General features: G+C 37.9%; 1 protein-coding gene across 4 annotated transcripts in view; it reads left to right on the forward strand.

Moving 5' to 3' along the window:
- The first annotated feature begins 13,447 nt into the window (after positions 1–13,447).
- Positions 13,448–22,670, forward strand: part of MICU3 (mitochondrial calcium uptake family member 3) — a 79,777-nt gene continuing 70,554 nt past the window's right edge. For 3 of the 4 annotated variants that reach the window (XM_045535332.1, XM_045535331.1, XM_045535330.1), the window contains exon 1: positions 13,459–13,857. In XM_045535332.1, the coding sequence (XP_045391288.1) occupies positions 13,477–13,857 (381 nt within the window). In that variant the 5' untranslated portion in view covers positions 13,459–13,476. Of the gene's footprint in view, positions 13,858–22,670 lie in introns of all 4 variants that reach the window. The other variant, XM_045535329.1, reaches the window with a different exon arrangement.

A 22,670-nucleotide genomic window follows, 5' to 3' on the forward strand; every position in this document is an offset into this window, starting at 1 on the left:
GTAAGTTTTGAATGGTGCTTAATGCCATTTTATAAAGGACCAGAATAGCAACAAAAAGATAAGGATTTCTTTTGTTTGCACTAGTCATGTGACAGGAAAAGATAACACTAAAGATTTTTTTTTTTGCACATGCTGTGATGATATCATGGGAAGTTAAATAATTTTGAAGAGTGTTTTACAAGAGTGCATTATTCAACTTTTAAGTATACATTGCAATCTAATCAACTTCACCTATACTTCCTAGAGACCACACTTGCCTTGCTGTTATACAAATACGTGGTACAACTTCTACTTCCACAAAATGTAGTTACAGTTTTCCAGACCACATAGTCCCTGTATAGTTTTTTAAGTCAGCATATTGTCATGAATCTCTGTTTTTACACATGAGAAAGGAGTTAATACCTTTTGATGCTGCCTCTACATGTGTTTAATTAGAGAAAAAGAAATAGAGCTGATTTAAAAGTCATGATTTAGACCCCCAATAAAATAAAAGTATATTTGCACAAGATTATTCATTATGTATAATTATAAAATATTGGCAACAACATAAATCTCCATATGCAGAAAACCATTTGAATAAATTATGGTACATTCACATAATGGAGCATTATATGGCTGGAAAAGAAGACTGAGAAGGATCTCTACAAACTGATATGGAGTATTTCCAGGATATATTGTTAAGTGAAAATAAATAAGTATAAAAGAGTATATATGATATGCTACCTTTGCTGTATAAAAGAGGGAAAATGAGAAACACCTAAAGGCATATAATTATTTTTTCAAAAATATAAACACAGGATTTGACAAACCAAAAACCAATGAACTTGGTGACCTGGTGAGTTGGTTGCCAGGGAATGGAGGTGAATGGAGTGGAAGGGAGGGAGCAGTGACACTTCTTAGAGAACTTTTTATAGAGTTTTGACTTTTGGAGAAATGTTAATGTTTTATATTTAAAAAATAAAAATAAAATAAAATAAAATAGGATTGGGGAAATAGACTAAATGGAACAAATGAACCTAACTAACTCTCTTCAAGTGAATAGCATAACCATACAGAAGGTACAAGAATAGTATGTTTTAAAAAGAAACCCAAGTAACTCTCAAATATAGTTCTTTGGTGATATAATATAGGTCCAAAGACCAAAAAAAAAAAAACCATAAATATTGAACTTCAGTGAGAAAGATTGTTTTCCTCAGTGATAGGGGCTAGAATAGTGCGATGTAGGATTGAACACATAAGTAAATATGGTGAGGATAATGACAAGGATTTTATTGTTAAAGAATAGAGTTCAAATATGACAAAAGGGAAGACTAGAATGAACCCTGTAGTGTTGAATTGGAATTGCAGTTATCAGCATTAACACATGGTGCCCGTGTGTGTGTTGGGGTGAGAGTCTGTCCACTAAAAGGGCCTAGAAGCAAACCCACCCCAGGGCAATGATTATACCTAGTGTCTAGATGTTGGCTTCTCCATTCAATCTCCTACCAAAATAAAACTCAGGGAAACTTGTAAAAATGGCTGGTTCTAGGAGTAGGGCATTTTTTTGTGTGCCAGAAGGAAATATTCAAAAAATGATGAGGATATGTTCAAGGGACATAAGCCAAATCTGGGACAATTTGAGCATCAAAATAAATAATGATAGGAACAAGATACTTATGAAGTAAAATAACAAACTTTGAGTGCAACTGTTTAAATAGACAAACAAACAAATAAATAAGGGAGAAGGGAAAACTTTTCCGTATGGTAGAATACTAACTACTAAATATCAAAATAATGATGGAATTAGAAAGTGGCCATTTTGCATCCATCATAGGATTGTTGTTGATTTAGAGAAAATCAGCAAGGCATGCTAAAACTAGCCGGTAACAGTTTGGAAAAGAAGAGTCTTGATTACAAAGAGAAAATGATAATTTTGTAGTGGATTAATCTGGTGAATACAGTACTATCTTAACCACAAAATAGGAGTAAACAACAATAATGCGACAAATCAACACCTTGTGCCACTTGAAACTCTAGGAAGGACACAGTGTCACTTATGTGTTCGTCCTATTAAAAATGCATAACCTGGGCCACAGTGGCTCATGTCTGTAATCCTAGCCCTTCGGGAGGCCAAGGCGGGAAGATAGCTTGAGACTAGGAGTTCAAGGCCAGCCTGGGTGACATAGTGAGACCCAGCTCTACAAAAAATTTAAAAATTAGCTGGATGTAGTGGTGCACACCTGTAGCCCTAGCTACTTGGAAGGCTAAGGCAGGAGTATTGATTGAGCCCAGAAGTTCAAGGTTCCAATGAGCTATGATCAGCCCGTGGCATTCTAGACTGGATGACAGAGCAAGACCCTATCTCTAAAATAAATAAACAAACAAACAAACAAAATGCAAAACCTGAATGTAATCATGAAGAAACATCAGATAAATCCCAATTGAGGGACATTCTGCAACAGGCCTGTGCTCTTCCAAAACATCAAAATCAAGAAAGAAAAAGAAAGGTCGAGCAACTGTTCCAGATTAAAGGCAACTAAAGAGACATGAAAACTAGATGTGATGTATGACCTTGGTATGGAGCCTGAATCCATGAAAAATAAAACCATAGGGACATTAGTGAACCAACCAGCAAAATGTGACTATGGACTGTGAATTAGATAATAGCATTATATCTTTGTTAAATTTCCTAATTTTGACAATTGAACTTTGATTATATAAGGAAAAGTCTTAGGAAATACAAAATAAGACTTCATGGATAAAGAGACATGATGTCTGCAAAATCATTCTTAAATGGTTCAAAGAAAATATACATACACCTACACACAGAAAGAGAGAGAGAGAGAGAAATAGAACAGATGACTGAGCTGATGGGGTGAAATGTTAACAATTGAATGTAAAGGGTATGTGGAGTTCTTTTGTACTATTCTTGTAAGTATGAAAGTATATCAAAATAAGAGTTTTATGTAAATTTTTATGTCAAGTCACACCTTAGATATTAGATGCACGTTAATATAGGAGAGAAAATCTAAATTCAATAGCCATTATGTAAGGTAATTGAGATAAATCAGGGTTTCTGAATTTGAACTACTTGCATAGAATAGTCCCAGTCTTCACAAAATCCCCCACCTCTACCAGACAGGTTGGGTATTTTTTGTGGACAGCATTGAGTGCATGTGAAAAAAAAAAAAAGGAATATTAATTGACCATGAAGTCATATAATTTGGGGAATCACATTCAGGCAGATTGAAAATTTGGCAAAAACATCTTGGTTGTTACTTGCTTATTTCAGGAATGGAAATTTCTATAATCCAGCCCCACTCCATACATTATCCATACGTTATTCACCACAAACAGCAACAAAAGTAATAAAGTAAATTTGATTTTTACCTTGTATTTTTTTTTCTTTCCTTACCTTGTTAGATATAAGCAGGAGGTTGACCCTCAATAGTTATGAGACTTTAGGAAAGTTACCCTGCTTCCTTGGAGCTCAGTTTTTTCCTCTATAAAATTCAAATAATAAAGTGTACTCTATCCAACTTGCAGAAGTGTTATAGTAATTACATGAATAAATGTGTATGAAAATCCATTAGTGCTACAACATCTAAATGATGATTTTAATGATGATATCATTATCAATTTTCCATGGCTTTTAGGGCACTTAAAACCCCATGTTCTGCTCCATGGAAGCAAAAAGCTAAAGATGGTTTGTGCGATTTATAGCATCATAAAAATTAACAATGCTCTTTAGTTATAGCACAGAGAAATAATTTTTATGCTTGCTGCCGGGAAAAGCTTTATTAATAGTATTTCGAGATGGGTCTGAAGGAATTAAACATACTTCTATAATAAACAAGTTCTTTTGGAAGTAATCTATTTTATAGTACATGGCTAAATACACATCATTTATTAGTGTTTCATACGATCTTCTGTCATTATCATTTGAATATATCATAAAATTGTACTGTGTAAGTATTTTATATTTTTCATTTCATGGGAGGAACTTGCCACATCACCTTAACCAAACACCTTTATTTTATAGATGAGGAAGATGGCTTTCACATTAATCTCACCTACTTAATGGGAAAACAAGAATTTAAATTAACATATTTCACATCCAGTTCCAATGCTGTTCTCACCAAATCATGCTGCAAATACCCAAATAGTAATAAAAGTTGATTCTCTATAGCAACCAAAGTATACCTAAAAAAATATATATGGTTCAAATTGACATCACTGCTCATACACTTTAGTTTATCTGGTTGCTCCCAGAATCAGCAATTGAACAATGGATTAAGAAAAATAATTATAGCTGGCATTTGTTTCATTCCTTTATTACCTCCTTATTATGAATGTATCCATAGATGCCACTAAGCCTCTTTGTTTTTAATTTTTCTAATTTCAACATAAAGAAACTATTTTAAATTAAATTTGCTTTATCATTCTGAAGGATAATGCCATACAAACATTAAGGGAGTGTTGTTATTATAATAATTTCAAAATTAAATCATCACTATTCAAATAAACTGCATTTTCCAAGGGCATAGAATTGTCATCAGAATTTAGATTTTTTTAAGTGATACTCTTCCAAATGAATCTATTCATAAAATTTAGGAAGTCAGTAGATTTAAAACAATTAATGAATTTATTAATTGTCTCTCTCAGAATTAGCTGGAAATAAAAACACTATTCCAGAAGGGAGATACAAATGTTTAGTCTATGGCAATATCAAAATATAAATAAATTACATTCCCTTTAAAAGTCAAAAAATGAGATTGTGATTATTAGACTACCTTGACATTTCATATCTTTCAAGCAAAGTAATGTGATGAGAGTAACTAAAGCCTTATATACCCATTTCTGTCTCCTAATTAGAGGCCTGAGATAACTAGTCCTGTTTATAGAGAACTGGAGTCTAGCCCCAGGTAAAAACTGCTCAGTAGGAGTTCAGCCAAATCAGAGACGGAGGGGTAAGAATAAGACTTCATCCCTATAAGGAGGAGAGCTGGGAGAAGAAGACTAGAGAGAGGACTAAAAGGGCATTTCTTAAATTTTGGTGCACAATTTAGGAAGATGTAAGTAGCTTTCTATTATGGCCGCTCCGGAGTAAGCAGCATTAGCACATGGGCTCAGTGATACATCTGCATGGCGAGGTATGATGGGAGCTAATAGCAGCTGAATAAGTGACATGTTGCCAATCACCTCCTGAAGGCAGGTTAGAGAAGACAACACAAAACCAATTACATTACTGAATGTTAAGAATACAGTTCATAACAGCATGGTTATTAAAATATTTCACATTTACAAGGAGTCTGGTTTGAATGCTATCCTAAGGAGAAACATATACTCATTAGGGTAGTCCTCATACTAGAATGTGAGCTCCATGCAGGCAGGGATCTTTGTCTACTTTGATCAATAACATATATCAAGCACCTACAACAGTGCCTGGAGTATTTTACATACCTGCTAAATATCTGTTGAATGCTACATATGCTCCTTAAGACTTTTTCCGAAATCTGAAGTATTTGCCTTGATTTCTTGAATTCATTTTTATATTTCCCTCAACTAAGATGGTTCTAAGTCACAGAATGTATATTCAAAGATGTAAAATTTGACTATTAGAAAACAAGTGTATACTAAGAAAAATATCCTTTATCTTAAAAAATAATAACCCTGGGCATGAAGTCATGCACTGAGAGAAAGGACAGTCTGCCGCAGTGGGAGAATGGCCACCGACTCTTATGGGGTCAGCCACTAGAGGACGATGTGGTCACATACGCTGCCAGACCTTGATAAGGCCAAGAGGGACCTTGATAGGACAAATGCTGCCAAGTTTCACTTCTCCAGCTTCTAGTCACACTGTTGGTAAATTCTTCATGCAAGCCTCACTTCCAAAAATGAAAAAATAAAAAAAACAGCATGATGATAATGAGTAGGTCATTGGCAAAGATAAAAATCACGGAAAAATTGTGAAAATGTCAATAATCTTGATGAGGAACAAAATGCAGCTCAGCAGATACTGTGCAGCTGTCAGGACACCGTGAAAGTGTTGACGCTGGAAATATTTTGGACTCAAGCTATTCCTGCGAACAAGGCTATAAGTTTCTGGCTGGCAATGAAATCGTGAGATGAGTTCAAGGACGAAGAGCTGAGTCAAGTAAATGAAATGGCCAGGAGCTGGACTCAGAGTAGTTTGCTGTCATACAAAGCAAATAAAAAGAGAAGCTCTTCAGTGAGAACGGAATGACCCATAAAACTGCATTTACCAAAAACTACAACAAAAAGGCAGAATCATAACAGCAAACAAACCTTTATGTGGATTTTTAAAAATAAGAGATGAAAGATTCAGATAGCAGCCTTTTACGATTGACTTGAGTAAACTCAGATCGACTATTATTTCCTCAAACTTACCAACATAACAAATTATAAATATTTCTAATGAGCCATTACAATAGAAATTTATTTTAGGGCAATCTTATATTGCCTTAGACTAGATTATCTCTATGGTTCCATTCTGGCTAACATTTTGTGATTCTCTACACAAATTTCAAGAGAAAATTTAATAGGGAAATAAAATTCAGTCACTTTGCTTTGTAGACTAATTTTCACAAGCGTGGCTCTTCAAATTACTTAAATTCTCCTCCCCTTATAATCAGAGATTTGAAGAAGACAGGAAGGTTCTAATTATGGAACAAAACAAGTATGTAGATAAAATATCTTTATGTATACATGAACTTCCAACTTCTGAAGTTCTCTTAAACATAAGCACTTATTTCTGTAGATCCATCTGCAAGTTCCCACTCATTATTATATAAATGTTATATAATTTATAATTTTTTACTCTAACATAATCCACATATAGAATATGTAAACTTTTAAAGTATAATATTTTTTTACTAATATCACATTTAAAAGTCAGCTAAATGTCAATACAAATCCACATAGTGGTTAGTTAGCACCTTTAAGACCTCCCTTCCAAAGCCCTAGTTTCATATCTCTGTCTAGTCACCTCTTCTAACTGGATGATTGGATGACATGTCAGTCTTTCATAATTATCAAAGAAAGATTGGAAGAAAATTTAATTTTAACATACAGACTGGAAATAAGAACAAAGGAGCATTCATACCATATTCTGAAATTCATCTCTCATATGTGTCTACTTTTCATGACTTAACATGGTGAATTGTTCTATTAGTACAACTTTCAGCTCTTCTTCATTTAGTTCATTTTCAGTTTGAGAAAGCACCTGGTTTGGACAATAACCTCAAGCTCTGAATATTGGTTTCATTATTGTTTGGTGTTCCTCTCTATATTTATAATTCACATTAGGGACAAACCCTTCAAGGCACATAGGTATTTAATAAGTCAGTGCAATATTTATATTTTGCCATCCCAAGAGTTCAATGATTAATTCTAGATATTATAGAGCATAAGTCTCCATTGCATAGAGTTTCCTCAAAGCATATGCCCTCAAATAAATTCTATACACAATAAAATCCTAATTAAACATGGTTTCTTTGTATAACACTGGAAGGATGGAGGAAGAGGCTTCCTTACTTTGGAATAATTTGTTTAAGGAGACCCATGCACCTGCACGATGATGTTAGAGTAGCTCATCTAGTGGTTTTCTATAAAGTCTTATCATCAAGTGAAAGGTTCACTTCATTTCCCTTGATGTGGTGGTTTGAGGTTTACAGGTTTCTGAACATAAGATTTGAGACTACCCTGAAAAAAAAACTGCAATCATTTTTGAAGTGCAAGAGTTTTGATATGCTTCAGCTGCCAAGGAATTTATGGACACCCATATTTTCAGACTTTGTTTTTAGATCAAACTCTAGTGTTTGAGGCAAACTAATTTATTTTAACAGAAAATGATGTTGCATAGTGATCTAAACACTCAATTATTACTTTGGCTTAAGAATGAATACCTTCCTGTAGACAAAATACAAATTTTAAGTGTAATAAATTTAAGTATGGGTTAAATATATTACATAACTATAATGTAAATTTGAAATATTTTGATGAAACCTAAAAATCAACATTAGCATGAAGCCAGACCTAATTATCTGGCAATATCAAATGAGAGCTGGTCCTTACTGAGTTATCAGCTGTTAAATGTGCAGCTTTTTAACTGGATCCCTGCAAACTCAGCTCAAGAATAATCTCTACCTGTTCTAGGTAGTCATCCAGTTGTACCCATTCAGTATCTACACACTTGAGATGATTCTGTAATTTCAAGTCTTTGTAATGACAAATATAATTAATTGGAAAGAGCAAAAATAAGTCCACAGTAATATCTGTATATAGGTTGAACTCAAACCAACTAACAACCTTGGAAAGGTAAGAAGGGTTGCTACCCTCCTCTTAATTACAATATGGGTAAATTCATTTTGTCCTTTATAGCTAAAGGTAACTTCTTAATCCTCATCTTTTTGGGCTCAGTCTTAAGTCCTACCCATCCTGTCCTCTTCTTATGCCAAACACTGGTCTTCAAGAGCTCCCAAACTTTCTAATGGAGATGGTGGTCTTTAAATGCTTTCTAGTGGTGGGTTAGAACCAGCTTGCACTAACTCACTAGAGCTGTTAAATTTTCAGGGATTTCTGATCCAGTTATTAAATAGAGATATTATTAAAAATAATTATAAAAACTTACAATTAATTATATTAAAATTAATATAATTTACATTTCTTAGGTAAATATGAATATAAGAGGAAATGAGTACTAAAACTTATATCACTTCCCAACTATTTTACTATTATGTCTTTTGTACATGGATAGCGGAAATTCTATATGATATGCTACCATGCATCTCTTTCCAACTTTGTAATCAGTGAAGTCATATTGGTAGCTTGAAATCACCACAGTGGGAGTATTTACACCATGGAAATCTGCAAATGCTACAAATCAGGACTCTCCACCTCTTCTACCCCAGAACCAGTTGTTAACCCTTTACCAGCTCACCTGGTATCTGCCCACGAGGGCTTCTAAGGGAAGCTGTTCTCTGTATTTTCCATAAACTGCATCTTCCATGTGACTCTACACCTTTCCCCGCAGACGCAGCTGATTGGCCTGAGAGTGAAAAACTAACAAAGGTAGAAAATATCTGTAGGCGAAACCAAGCTAATGCTTTCTCTTTAGAATCTGAACTAAGATTTGCAGAGACTGATAGAATCAGTGGCCAAGTCATGCTCGCAGCGGTGTGTTAGAATAAATGTTCTTGAGCTCTTACTGCACAGGTCCCTAGAGATGACTTGGTTACCGCACTTCCTAAGACGTCATAGTACCACTTTTCTCTTGACTCTATCCATTTAATCTTTAAAATATGTCTTTTACTTGAGCTAATGCGATTACTTTCCTCTTCCTTGCAAACTAATGTGCCTTAAAGAAAACTGTCTTAAATTCTCTCAGTTTCTGATGATTCCAATATAGGAACTATCTAAACATAGGGCAGAATATAGGCTCAAGTCCTGGTTGTGTAACTCAGAGAAAAATTCTTTAAACTGGCAGCCTCTCAGCTTCATCAGTAAAAATTAAAGGAGTGTATATTTATTTTAGTGGTTGTTAAGCCCGAAGATTCTACAGAGGTACTTCAGGCCCCACCGTGGGAGTTGAAAAGGAGGCTTTAAACAGACAGGGTCCAGATTCCCTCCCCTTTTCAACTACAGACAGTCTGCATTTATCTCATTTGTATTTTTGGGCTTCATATACGATTTCTTTTGACAAACATTATCCTCTAAGCAGGCCCCTTCTGATTTCCCCCCAAAAAACTTAGAAAGGTTAAAAATTTTCCAGACTAAGCTATCTCTAAATTCTTTTCCAGTCTTCTATAACTTTACAGGATAAATACAAAATATTCGCATGCATATTACAGAAATATTCAAACTTTTTTTTCAGTTTTTCTTTTCCTGCCGCTATGTGCACCATCTTCTCTTACTGGAGACTTTCAAAGAAACCAGGGTGGTCCTACAACTCAACTCAGCCCCAATCTCACAGCCCTCTCTTAGCAGAGATATTCATCTATTTTTTCCTGGGAATTCTGGGCCTGGCCTGAAAATTGTGCTTGGCACTGTGTTCTGGGTAACTAACACCAATCAATCAGCATTGGTAAGGGATGAAACTGGTTTGCTATCCTGCTAAGCTTCCGCATATATGTGCACTGACTTACCTTATGCTATTCTCGAAGTCTCTAATGGTTCCCTCTCTATGCTGAGCTTTCCATCTGTTCTGAAGACTGCCCTTCTGTTTAGTTATCTGCCCTTAAAGCAATTTCCCCATCCAACACCTGACAGTGTGGGGTTAGAGCCAGAGACAAGGGTATGTACGGGTTGCACTAGGCCTTTCAACCAGATACCTACTGGGTCTGTCCATATGGACATTTCACAGGAGAAAATGCTACAAGTCAAAGAAGATAAAACACTAGGTCATTTGTTTCGAATACCAAGTTTCTTTTGGTTTTTCCTCCATAAATAAGGAAAATCGCTAATGAGTATCTTCTTAGGAGTCTTTGGGTACTAAAAGACATTTTTTAAGATACTCCTTGGTTAACTTTGCTTAGGCTACATCATGATTATATAACTTTTCCTTTAGTTTCCAAGTCTTCAATTAATTTTAGTGCTTTTAGCTGAACTCTTCAAGCTCTATACGTTCCTTCTAAGTTGTATAGTTCATCACTGAGCAAAGTCCCCTAGTAAACAACACATTAGTATAAGAACATTAGGAAGAAAATCTATTTTTTAATTTTATATAAACTTTTAATTGAAGTGTAACACATACAAAAAGGGTATACAAGTTGTAAGTGGACAGCTCTATGAATTTTTAGAGTGAATACACTTGTGTCATTGACACTCAGATCAAGACACAGAACCCCAGAAGTCCCCTTTGCCCCATTCCACTCACTATTGTTTTCTTAAGGAAACCACTGTCCTGATGTCTAACATTATGGCACATTTTGTTCTTTTATGTCTGCCTTCTTTGACTCAACTTTTGCTATGAAATTTATCCACATGATTGCATGCAGTGGCAGTTCAGTAATTTTCATTGATTGCTTTATAAAATTCAATTTTTTTGTCCAGGCCATGGATGGTTGATGAATATATGAATAGTTTCTAATTTGTTGCCAATTACAAATGGTGCATTAAAATGGTGCATGATGAATATTCCTCTGTAGATCCTCTTTTGGTGGTTGTAAGTACTCATTTCTGTTGAGTATTTCACCTGAAAGTGAAATTGATGGGACATAGGCTTTGCATGTGTTCAGCTCTAGTAGATACTGCCAAAAGTGTTGGAAGGATTATATTATTTATTTTGCTACCCTGGTGTCATACTTGTGTAATTGGTGGTCATTACATTGCTCTGAGGCTATTCTTCACCAGAAAACACCCTTTGATGAGTGTGGAAGCTTTAATCACGATCAGACCTCGAAACAGGATATGATGATTGAGTAAGAGCTTACTTGTTTTCGGGAGGGAGGCTTTGCTGGTAGCAATTTTGAGCTGCTATTCCTTGTTTCCCAAATGCATAAGATAAGAAGTCCCTGCCACCAAATGGAGGACAAAGGCAGAGGAGTTTGGGGACCTAAACAACAGAAATTGGACAGTGAGAAACTATCAGCAAAGACCCTGGAAATTATATAAAACAGACTGGATAGATGTAATGGTCAAAGTGAGAGTGTTACTGGTCTTGAAGTTAGATAGTTAAATGTGTACAAGTGACAGCTTGGTAATTATCACAAGTGAGACACGTAAGAACAAAAAGGGAGGTGGGGCCAGTCAAGTCACTGACCTTTGCCCATGGATCATGCTGGATTTTCCTGCAAGGACCAAAACAACAGAGCTCTCTGGTGGAAACCTATTGCTTTGGAGGGGTAGGGAACCTGCAGCCTCAAGGCCACATGTGGCCCTCAAGACCAAGTGTGACCCCTCGACCAAATCCAAACTTCACAGAACAAATCCCTTTATTACAAGGATTTTTTCTGTAAAATTTGGATTCCGTCAAAAGGCTGCACTCAAGAATCCAGAACACAACATGTGGCCCCAAGGCCACAGGTTCTCCACCCCATCTGCTCCTTTAATGAGCCACCGTATTTCCTTGTCTCCTGATTTGCTTTCCCATCTTGGCCTCCACCCTACCCCCTCCAAAAGACCAGTAAATTCCCTTCATTTAATAAATATTATTGATGTTCTACTATGTGCCAGGAGATACATGTCCTGGCTTCATGTTGCTTAGACATAGCTTAGCTGTGGCTAAAGGAAAAGCAGTGGTGTGTAAATCACTGTCTTTGGGAGTGAGAGCTCCTCATAGTAGAAAACAGACCCTCGATGCCTTGGGGAACTTGGTTTCCAAAGCCCTGGACCTGGATTCTAGGGAATTGAGTTCCAGACTCCTGTTGTGGCTAGCAGTCTAAAGACAAAAGAACAAGAAAGGCTGCAACCCCACAGAACACAATTTCCCAAGCATTTTCTCCTTTGATTTTGCCAATTGTCCCCTAAGGAAGATAGCACCAAAGGTGGGGGACAATGTTGATGACAACTTCCCCAAGAGAAAAAAGATTGCTGCAGCCTTGCTCTTTGGCTGGTAGAGTCCCTCAGTCAGAATTGAGTGGACCTGGGGGTGAGGGTGAGATTCACGTGCCCTGATGTACGATCTCAGATGTAACTGCTCCTCTTTCAACTAATCCAGAATCTGGAGCTCAGGGTGAGAAAAATACGGTGAGCGACATATTTTAACAGCAGTTTCATTAAACAAGTCATTTCTGGCTATTGTACATTTCCAAAATTTAAAATTCACTAATATGTTGCAATTTAAAAAATGGTACAAGTTTAAAATAATTAGGTCAGGGGATGGACTTTTAAGTTGAAGGAAGAAAGCAATCATAGGCCAATCGTAGACTTTGAAAAGAGAAATGACACGTGAAAAATGCTATGAAGCCTCTATATAGGGTTTACAGATATACTTGGAGCATTTTGGTTAATTAGAATCATGAAGATGATCACCTATCCAACTCCATTAATTTATAGGACATTGTGGCCTCCAAACCATTATAATTAAAATGATGCACGACCCTGAGTGAGAAGATCTGGGTACCGTTAGGGGATGTGTCTTTCTTAGAGGGGCTCCGAGGCCCACCCGACAAAGCAGGGGCGAGGGGCGCCCGGACGCCCCGTCACGCGGGGACTCCGCCGTGCTCCGCGGACCCGCTGCACCGGCGGTGTCGGGTTCCCGCGCAGCCAGGTGCCGGCGCGGGTTATTTATGACTCCGTGGTTGCGGGGGCGAAGAGCGGCCGGGATCCGCCGCGTCCTCCTGGCTGCCCCCGGGCCAAGCCACTCCCGGTCCCCTCAGCTGAAGGCCGCTCCCGAGGGGGACCCCAGGCCGCGCGCTTGCAGGGGTCGCTCTCGGACGGCCGAGAACCGCTCGGCACCGACTTCTCGCGATGTTTCGCCGCCCGCCTCCGCCCCCCTCCCGCCCCCTCCAGGCTGCGGCGCGGGCGGCTCCCGCCATGGCTGCGCTGCGGAGGCTCCTGCGGCCGCCGCCTCGGCTGCCGCCCCCGCTGTCGGCTCACCAGCCCTTCCTAGGGCCGTGGGGGCGGCCTGCGGGGACAGCCCCGGGCCTTCCTGGGCGGCCCTTCTCCTGCCGCGAGGATGAGGAGGGAGCCGTGGCCGAGGCGGCTTGGAGGCGGCGGCGGCGCTGGGGGGAGCTGAGCGTCGCGGCGGCGGCCGGCGGGGGTCTCGTCGGCCTCGTGTGCTACCAGCTGTACGCGGAGCCCAGGACCGGCGCGCCTGCGCCCGGACGTCCCTCGGAGAGCGCGGCCGCAGGGCCCGAGGACCCCCCGCGCGGCCGGGCGCTGCTTCCCATCCCGGTCGCGGCTGCCAAGGAGACCGTAAGTGCGGGGGCGCGTGCGCGCGCCGGGCCGGCCCGCGGGTGACGCCCCCGGGTGGGCGGCCAGGTGCCCCGCCTGCGCCGGGGAGGGCCCGTGTGACAGGCGCGCAGGGTGCGCCCGAGACTGTGGGCCACCGTGACATTGGACACTGGAGGTGGTGGAGACACTGTGAGCCCTGAGGCCGCACGTGGGAGACCTCCTGTGAGCGGGACTGAGACAGCCTGGGGGCGTCTCTCCCACGTGCTGGGAAGACGTAGGTGATGCTGTCATTGACACAGCAGGACTTTAACGGTTGCTGCAGCTACTGTCAACCTAAATCCCAAACCAACACTCCCCCCTTGAAAAAAAAAAAAACAACTCAGAAATGAAGGTCATGAGCGGCTGCATGTGTGGCAAAAGGGAACCTCCAGACTGGGCAGTGGGGCAGCAAATGACCCAGGAGGTCCAGTGCCATAGGACGAGTTTTGAAGCAGTGGTCTGAGGTCTCAAAGCCACTACATTAGCATATGGAAATTCATTAGGCCCAGGGGCTAATAAATGCTAAATCTATGTAGCCTCCTTATAGGTCAGAAGGAATAGGGATGTTACTAGACTGGAAAAGAAAAAAACATTTATTCAAAAAGAGTATACATATTTCTCTTCCCCTCCACCACCACTAAAGCCAGAATCCCTTAAGTAGATACACTAAAACAGGCAATGGATAGGACAGCAAAAGCAGGAGACTGTGAATGAAGCTAACTCTTACAGAGGAACATGACATGAAAATGAACAAATGTGATCATATGGTTAATATAAGGTATGGATAAGTGTAAGGCAAGTTAAGAAAGGAGCATAATGTTTTTGTCACATCAGTCTATTTAATAGTCATAAATGACTAGGAAAATTGCCCAGGGAAATTTTCCTTTTAAGACTGGAAGAGTGTGAAAGGCTTAGATGAAAATAATTTAGAAAAGAGACAGCTATGTTGTTTTTAACTTAAATGAAATTTATATAGCCTTCATTCTTTGCCTAAATACACGGTGCTCATGTAAGTGCATCAGTTCTTTTGGTGGAGGTTGTAAGTGCATTTAGTTTAGGGACTCTACTTTATGGACTATGTATATGGCAGCAAATCACCAGCACACAACATAAAGTACTTTATTCAATGAATATTTAAAGTGCTAGGAAATGCCTTCAATCTTCATTCTCCCTCCCACTATCCCCCAACTCCCATACACATACACTTTTGTGGTTTGGGAAGCGGAATAGCATTAAACTTGTGCCCTGATTAACCAAGGCAGAACTTTTAATCAACCACAGTTGATCTGGGAACTGATTAGTAAGGTAGGGAACATTCAAATAGTATTTTCTTTTCTTTCTTTCTTTTCTTTTTTTAAGTAAATGTTACTTTTAAAGTTGAAAGACAATATTAGGCAGTTTTTAAAAGACTACACTCAGAAAGCTAGAACTCTGGCTCCACCACCTGCTGGTTGTATCGTTATGGACAAATTAACCTGTCAATGCCTGTTTCCTCATCTGTAAAATGAGGCTAATAATCTGGTAGGGTGATACGAAAGTTAAATGAGTTAATACAGTATATTTAAAACAGAATGATACCCCTGGCATGTAGTGAACATTCAATATACCAATTTTACTTTTTATTTTATTCATTTATTTACTTGTCTGTTTTTATTTACTTACATTATTATTGCTTAGTGTTTGTGAAAATTCCTGTGCATTGTTTTAGACATCAAATAATACTAAAGTCCTGTGTCTTGCCCTTCCCAAGTGTCTAGTACTACATTCTGATTGTCATGCCTTTTGTATGTGACCGTTTTTCTCTTTCTGTAAAAATATATAATCTCTTTATCCCTGGTGTGTGACATTTTTATAGTAATTGCTTTGATGTGGACATTTTTTCATCGATTGTGCAAGGTACTAAAGGGCCCTTTCAATGTGGACATTCATGTCTAAAAGTTCTGTGTAATTTTCTTGTATTATTTCTTTGACATTTTCTCTTCTCCCTTTTTCTATTACCTTTCTCTGGAACTACTGTTAACATCATGTTAAAACTCCTGACAGAACCCAGTCTAATTCTAATCTTTCTTATATTACGGTTTTAAACATCTTTTTGTCTGTTTGTTTTTATGGGCGATATCTTGGACTTGATATTCCAACCTTCCTACTGAATTTTGTATTTCAACTATCCTAGTTTTTTAATTCAAAGAACTATTTTGTATTCTTTGATGTTCATGTGTTGCATGCATTCTATTTTGTTTCATGGCTGCTGCATTTTCTTTTTTTGTTATAAGGATATAAATTATAGTTTTGCTTTGTCTTCTGCCCTGTGCATTGCTTCATTTCTTCCAGGTTCTTTTTCTATTTCTGTTTGAATTTATAAGCTCCTACCTTCATTTTGAAGGTTTTCCTCACATATGTGTGGTTGTTGCCTATCTATTATTTCAGAACCACTTTGAAGGTCTTTGTATATCAACGTGGCTTTTCATTTGGTGATCTGGGCTTATTAGAGTAGCATCCAAATGTCAGTATTTTATAGCTCTTTTTCCCTGGTACTACTGAGTTTCTCTAAAGAATAGAAGAAGTGAAAAGAGCAGTAATCTGGATGTAGGCATGTGTGCATGTATATGGAAGAACATGTGTGTTGGGTGAGCATCTAATGATGCACTTACACATTATTTAATCCTCTGTTTTCAGCCCTACCACTTACTCTGCCTCCACAGCTCCTTGTGTTCCCAAGGCCTGGTCCTTACAGCAAATAGCTTCCTCCATTTGGCCGTCTTCTCCACAGCACCCAGGAAGTGCCTCTGCTCCCTTAAGTGAATTACCACTCCTCCATCTCTTCAATTTATAACAGTTTGACAAATTCTCTTGAGTGTTTTAGTCTCCTCTCCTTTTCTCTTTTTTAGTCCTTGTGTATTTATACCTTTTTATGTTCCTTTACTGTGATTTTAGTGTGGTTAGGGGAGGAAGAGGTTTAAAGAGACTCTTAAGGTCAATCTGCCATTTTTCAGAAATATTATTATTATTATTATTATTATTTTGAGACTGAGTCTCACTCTGTTGCCCTGGGTAGAGTGCTGTGGTATCATCGTAGCTCACAGCATCCTGAAACTCCTGGGCCCGAGTGATCCTCCTGCCTCATCCTCCTCAGTAGCTGGGACTACAGGGATGTGCCCCCATGCCTGGCTAATTATTCTAGTTTTAGTATGGATGGGGTTTTGCTCTTGCTCAGGCTGGTCTCGAACTCCTGAGCTCAAGCAATCCTCCTACTTCGGCCTACCAGAGTTCTGGGATTATAGGCATGAGCCACCATGCCTGGCCCAGAAATACTATTTTAAACCTATGCTACTGCTTCATTTATTATTTTTGATTTTCTTGAAGTGATAGAAATGATTCATTTTCATGTGTAAAGCTATAGCTGAGAAATTTTGATTTATAAGGCATCTTTTAAGCATGATGTTATGCTGAGCAAAAGTCTGTCATATAAATTAACCTGTACATATTTTAAGAATAATTTAACTGGTAGGACTGAATAGAAATAACTTACAGAAATACAGTTCCATTACCATAGCCTTGAAGATTTTTATTTGAAAGACATTGGCTCTAAACTTTTCTAGAAGGCCTTCCCTGACTCCACAGATTTGTTAAAATATCCCTGCTTATCTATACTGTCGGATCATGACTTTATTGTAATTATTTGTTCATTTTTTGTCTTCTCTGCTTGTCTTGGCCTTTTAAGGAGAGGCCCTGTGTTGGTCATGGTCACTTTTATATCTTCATTGCCTAGTATGGGGCTTAGCCCAGTAGGCACAATAAAGATGTGTTGAATAAATAAGTCTGTGCTAAATATTTGCATGGGACATATACACTATGAGAATTAATAGTTTAATATTTTGTTCAGCTAAAGTAGTTATTTAAAGCATTAGAATTGGGAAGATTTCAGTCAAGGTCAAAATTCCAGGCTTTGGGAGATCAAATCATGTGAACTCTATTTACTTTAATTGTACAAGTTTGTCTTGCCAAAATTTTTCAGTCAACCATGGCCTTTGAACTTTATTAATATTGTGAAGAGATGTTGACAGGATTCTATTTAGAACCTTAAAGTTTTAGCCTTAAAGCACTATTTTTATTAGTGGAAAAATTTTTGTTCTAGAACTGCCTTTTTGTTTTAGGCCCAGAATAAAAAAATCTATTAGATTGCTTAACGTACTTCAATCCAGTATTTTGCTTATTATATAGAACACATGATCTATTTTATGATTTATTCATTTTAAGATGGTTCAACTTAATTTAGTCGTACTCTGGAGTGGAAAACTAAAAGTTAGACAGGTAAGAGTCACACATCTCTCACTTTAAATCAAAAGCTAGAAGTGTTTAAGCTTAGTGAGGAAGGCATGTCAAAAGCCAAGAGAGGCCAACAGCTAGGCCTCTTGCTCTAGACAGTTAGCCAAGTTGTGAATGCACAGGGAAAGTTTTTGAAGGAAATTAAAAGTGCTCCTCTGTGAACACATGAATAATAAGAAGGCAAAACAGCCTTCCTGCCATGGAGAAAAAGTTTCAGTGGTTTGAATAGAAGAGCAAACCAGCCACAACATTCCCTTAAGACAAAGCCTGATCCAGAGCAAGGCCTTACCTCTCTTCGGTTCTATGAAGGCTGAGAGGGAGGAAGCTGCAGAAGAAAAGTTTAAAGCCAGCAGAGGTTGGTTCATGAGATTTAGGGAAAGTAGCTGTCTCCATAGCATAAAAGTGTAGGGTGAAGCAGAAAGTGCTGATGTAGAAGCTGTAGCAAGTGATCCAAAAGATCTAGCTAAGAGAATTGTTGAAGGTGGCTACACTAAACCACAGATTTTCAATGTAGACAAAACAGCCCTTTATTGGAAGAAGATGCCATCTAGGACTTTCATAGCTGGAGAGGAGAAGTCAATGCCTGGCTTTAAAGTTTCAAGGGACAGGCTGACTTTCTTATTAGGGGCCAGTGCAGCTGGTGACTTTAAGTTGAAGCCAGTGCTCATTTACCATTTCAAGAATCCTAGGGCCCTTCATAATTATGCTAAATCTACTCTCGCTGTGTTCTATAAATGGAACAACAAAGCCTGAATGACAGCACATCTGTCAGCATGGTTTACTGAATATTTTAAGCCCACTGTTGAGACCTACTGCTGAGGGAAAAAAAAAGATTCCTTTCAAAATATTACTGCTCATTGACAATGCCCTGGTTACCCAAGAGCTCTGATGGAGATGTACATTCTGATGGAGTGTCGCTCTTACGTGTGCTAGCACAACCTTCATTCTCTAGCCCATGGATCAAGGAGTAATTTCAACTTTCAGTTGTTGGTATTTAAGAAATACATTTCATAAGTCTCTAGCTGTCATAAATTGTGGTTCCTCTGGTGGATCTGAGCAAAGTAAATTGAAGACCTTTTGGGAATGAGTCACCATTCTAGATGACATCAAGAATATTTGTGATTCATGGGAGGAGGTCAAAATATCAACATTAACAGAAGTTTGGAAGAAGTTGATTCAAACCCTCACGAATGACTTTGAGGGATTCAAGACTTCAGTGGAGGAAGTAACTGCAGATGTGGTGGAAATAGGGAGAGAACTAGAATTAGAAGTGGAGTGTAAAGATGTGACTGATTTGCTGTGCTCTCATGATAAAACTTGAATGGTTGAGGAGTTGCATCTTATGGATAAGCGAAGAAAATGTTTCTTGAGATGGAAATCTAATCCTAGTGAAGATGCTGTGAACATTGTTGAAATGACAACAAAGGGATTTAGAATAAACTTAATAAAGTAGGAGCAGAGTTTGAGAGGATTGATTGCCATCAAAAACAGCATTACATGCTATAGAGCAATCTTTTATGAAAGGAAGAATCAGTTGATGAGGCAAACTGTATTGTCTTATTTTAAGAAATTGCCGTAGCCACCCCTGCCTTCAGCAGCCACCACCCTGATCAGTCACAGCAGCCGTCAACACGGAGGCTGACCCTTCACCAGCGAAAAGGTTACGACTTGCTGAAGGCCCAGAGTTTGCTAGCCTCTCTTTAGCAATGAAGTATTTTTTAATTAAGGTGTATAGTTTTTTTTAGATCTAATGTTATTACATACTTAATAGACTATACTATAGTGTAAACATCACTTCTATATGCACTAGGAAACCAAAACATTTGTGTGACTTGCTTTATTGTGGTGGTCTAGAACTGAACCTGTGGTATCTCTGAGTTATGCCTAGAAATGGAGAATAGCCTTAATTTGTTATGTGAGGGAAGTCACATATATATGAAATTGAAGATGGGTTAATTCTGTGTAGAATAATGTTTATAGAAAGCTAAACTAGGGGATCCCCTTTTTTAGTTTCCTCAATCATGACAATTGACCAGATTCTACCTGCACTCCTACATGGCCTGACCATGAGATGGATTCACATGCAATGATTTGTGTATAGATTATTTTTCCCTAAGTAATTCACGGAGTAAAATTTGGATGAATTTGGAAAAAGAAATATATCCTTTTTCTGATTACACTGAACCTGGAGTTGTAGAAATAAATGCACCTTTTGTTGGGATTTCTACAAAAGCTAGTTACGACATTTTGTGGGTGCACTTTTGTTTAGGTTCACATTGGGAATCAACACATGAAACTGTCATAATCTTGAAGTTAAATTTAAAAAAAAACTTCATCTATAATTCTCTTCCAAGACTTGGAAATTTTCGAATATGTACAGCAACTAGCTTGAATGAACATATATAACAGTTTCTTTTCTTGGTCTGTGTAATCCCCACCTTAAAAATATGCAAACATTGAATTGTATTTTGAATTGGAATTCAGGTGTATTTGGGTTTAATGTAACTTCTAATTGATTTTTGCTTATAATTTTGCTTATATAATTTTGGGTTGGATTGTTTATGAGTACTAAGTAAAATGTAGCTGCCCTTTTATAGATTGAATATATAATTTATTCTTAATAATTTTTGAAAAATGAATGCCATTTTCCACCTAAAGATAAAAGAAGACATTTGAGATCATTAAAACAATTATATTAACTCTAAATTTTGTATTGTGTATATTTAAGTGGTGCAGGGTAATATTTTGATATAAATATATATTGTAGAATTACTAAATCAACCTAATTAATGTATCCATCACCTTACATTCTTAATATTTTTGATCCTAAATTTTTGAAGCATCTTTGAGGGAGATTTCATTCATCACCCACACTATAACATATAAGTCTTGTTATCTTATAAGATTTTAATAAATTCTTATTTAATGACTTGATGAATTAAAAATCCAGAAATAAATTACTATTTTTCTAATTATTACAGTTTTTTAACAATCTTACTTTTACAAAATCATCTCCTTGATGAAAATTTGCTTTTGACTTTATAGAGATCAGATCATCTACATACCTTAGCGCTGTAGTCCCCAACCCCCGGGGCCATGGACTGGTACTGGTACCAGGCTGTGGCCTGTTAGGAACCAGCCACACAGTAGGAGGTGAGCAGCAGTGAGCAAGCAAAGCTTCGTCTGTATTTACAGCCACTCCCCATCGTTCACATCACTGCATAAGCTCCAGCTCCTGTCAGATCAGCAGCGGCATTAGATTCTCATGGGAGTGTGAACCCTACTGTAAACTGCGCATGCGAGGGATCTGGGTTGCACGCTCCTTATGGGAATCTACTGCCTGATGATCTGAGGTGGGGCTGAGTGGTGATGCTAGCACTGGGGAGTGGCTGCAAATACAGATTCTCATTAGCAGAGAGTTTTGACGGCACAACAAATGTAATGCACTTGAATCTTCCCAAAAATATACTCCCACCCCCGGTCTGTGGAAAAATTTACTTCCATGAAACCGGTCCCTGGTGCCAAAAAGATTTGAGACTGCTGCCTTAGCAGAAGGTGAAATAATGGATGTCTATTACCTTGTGTTATCTGTGAGGACTAATGATTGGACACGGAGTCATAATAGCATTAGTGGTAGTTGTGAATTTAGTAACTAATTACAATTTTGTGAAATAGCAGATGCAGAGATCATATGTTTTTGTTTTCTTCCCCCTAAATATATGAGAAAACAAAAGATTCACTTTCTTTGGAGGCATCCTTAGTCTTTTAGCATTAGCAGCTGGTCAAATGCTTTAATGTTGTTCTTATTTTGAGATGGTTGTACGTATAAAATTATGTACGGTAGTCTCACCTTATCCGTGTTTTCTCTTTCCGTGGTTTCAGTTACCAGCGATCAACCTTTGTCTGAAAATATTAACTGAAAAATTTAATATATTAAATATTAAATATTTAAATGTAAAAATATTAAATGGAGGTGATGTCATCTTCTGAGAGCAAGATACAGAAATGTGTGAAGTAACTATGATAGAGATTTAGGGGAGAGTGGAGGATTAAAATAGCCATTGTAAGAAACTAGAAAACCGTGAAATATTTTATAATAATTTGTTCATGTTCTATATTTGCAAGATTAAATATGAGGTGTTTAATGATAAAATGAATTTTTAAACTTGCTCATGAAGTGCAGTTTTTTTTTCAGGGTCACAACTTTTGCTGTTCTAATTTATAAGTTGTTCATGTTATCCGTTTTCTAAAAATATGTGTAAACCTTAGTAATCTGAACGAATTAGTACTTTTTTAACCCATGATATAATATTGAACTTACATAGCAAATATACCAAACTTACAATACAGATTTTATTCTTTCTGTTTAAACCTGATAGGCAAGTTTAAACTGGAGAATATTAATCTCACTGATCTCTGGTAATTGTTGTGCCAAACACTGAGAATTTGAGTAACTTTATTTTCTGTAG

Source organism: Lemur catta, chromosome 22 (genome assembly GCF_020740605.2).
Source record: "Lemur catta isolate mLemCat1 chromosome 22, mLemCat1.pri, whole genome shotgun sequence".
NCBI lineage: Eukaryota > Metazoa > Chordata > Mammalia > Primates > Lemuridae > Lemur > Lemur catta.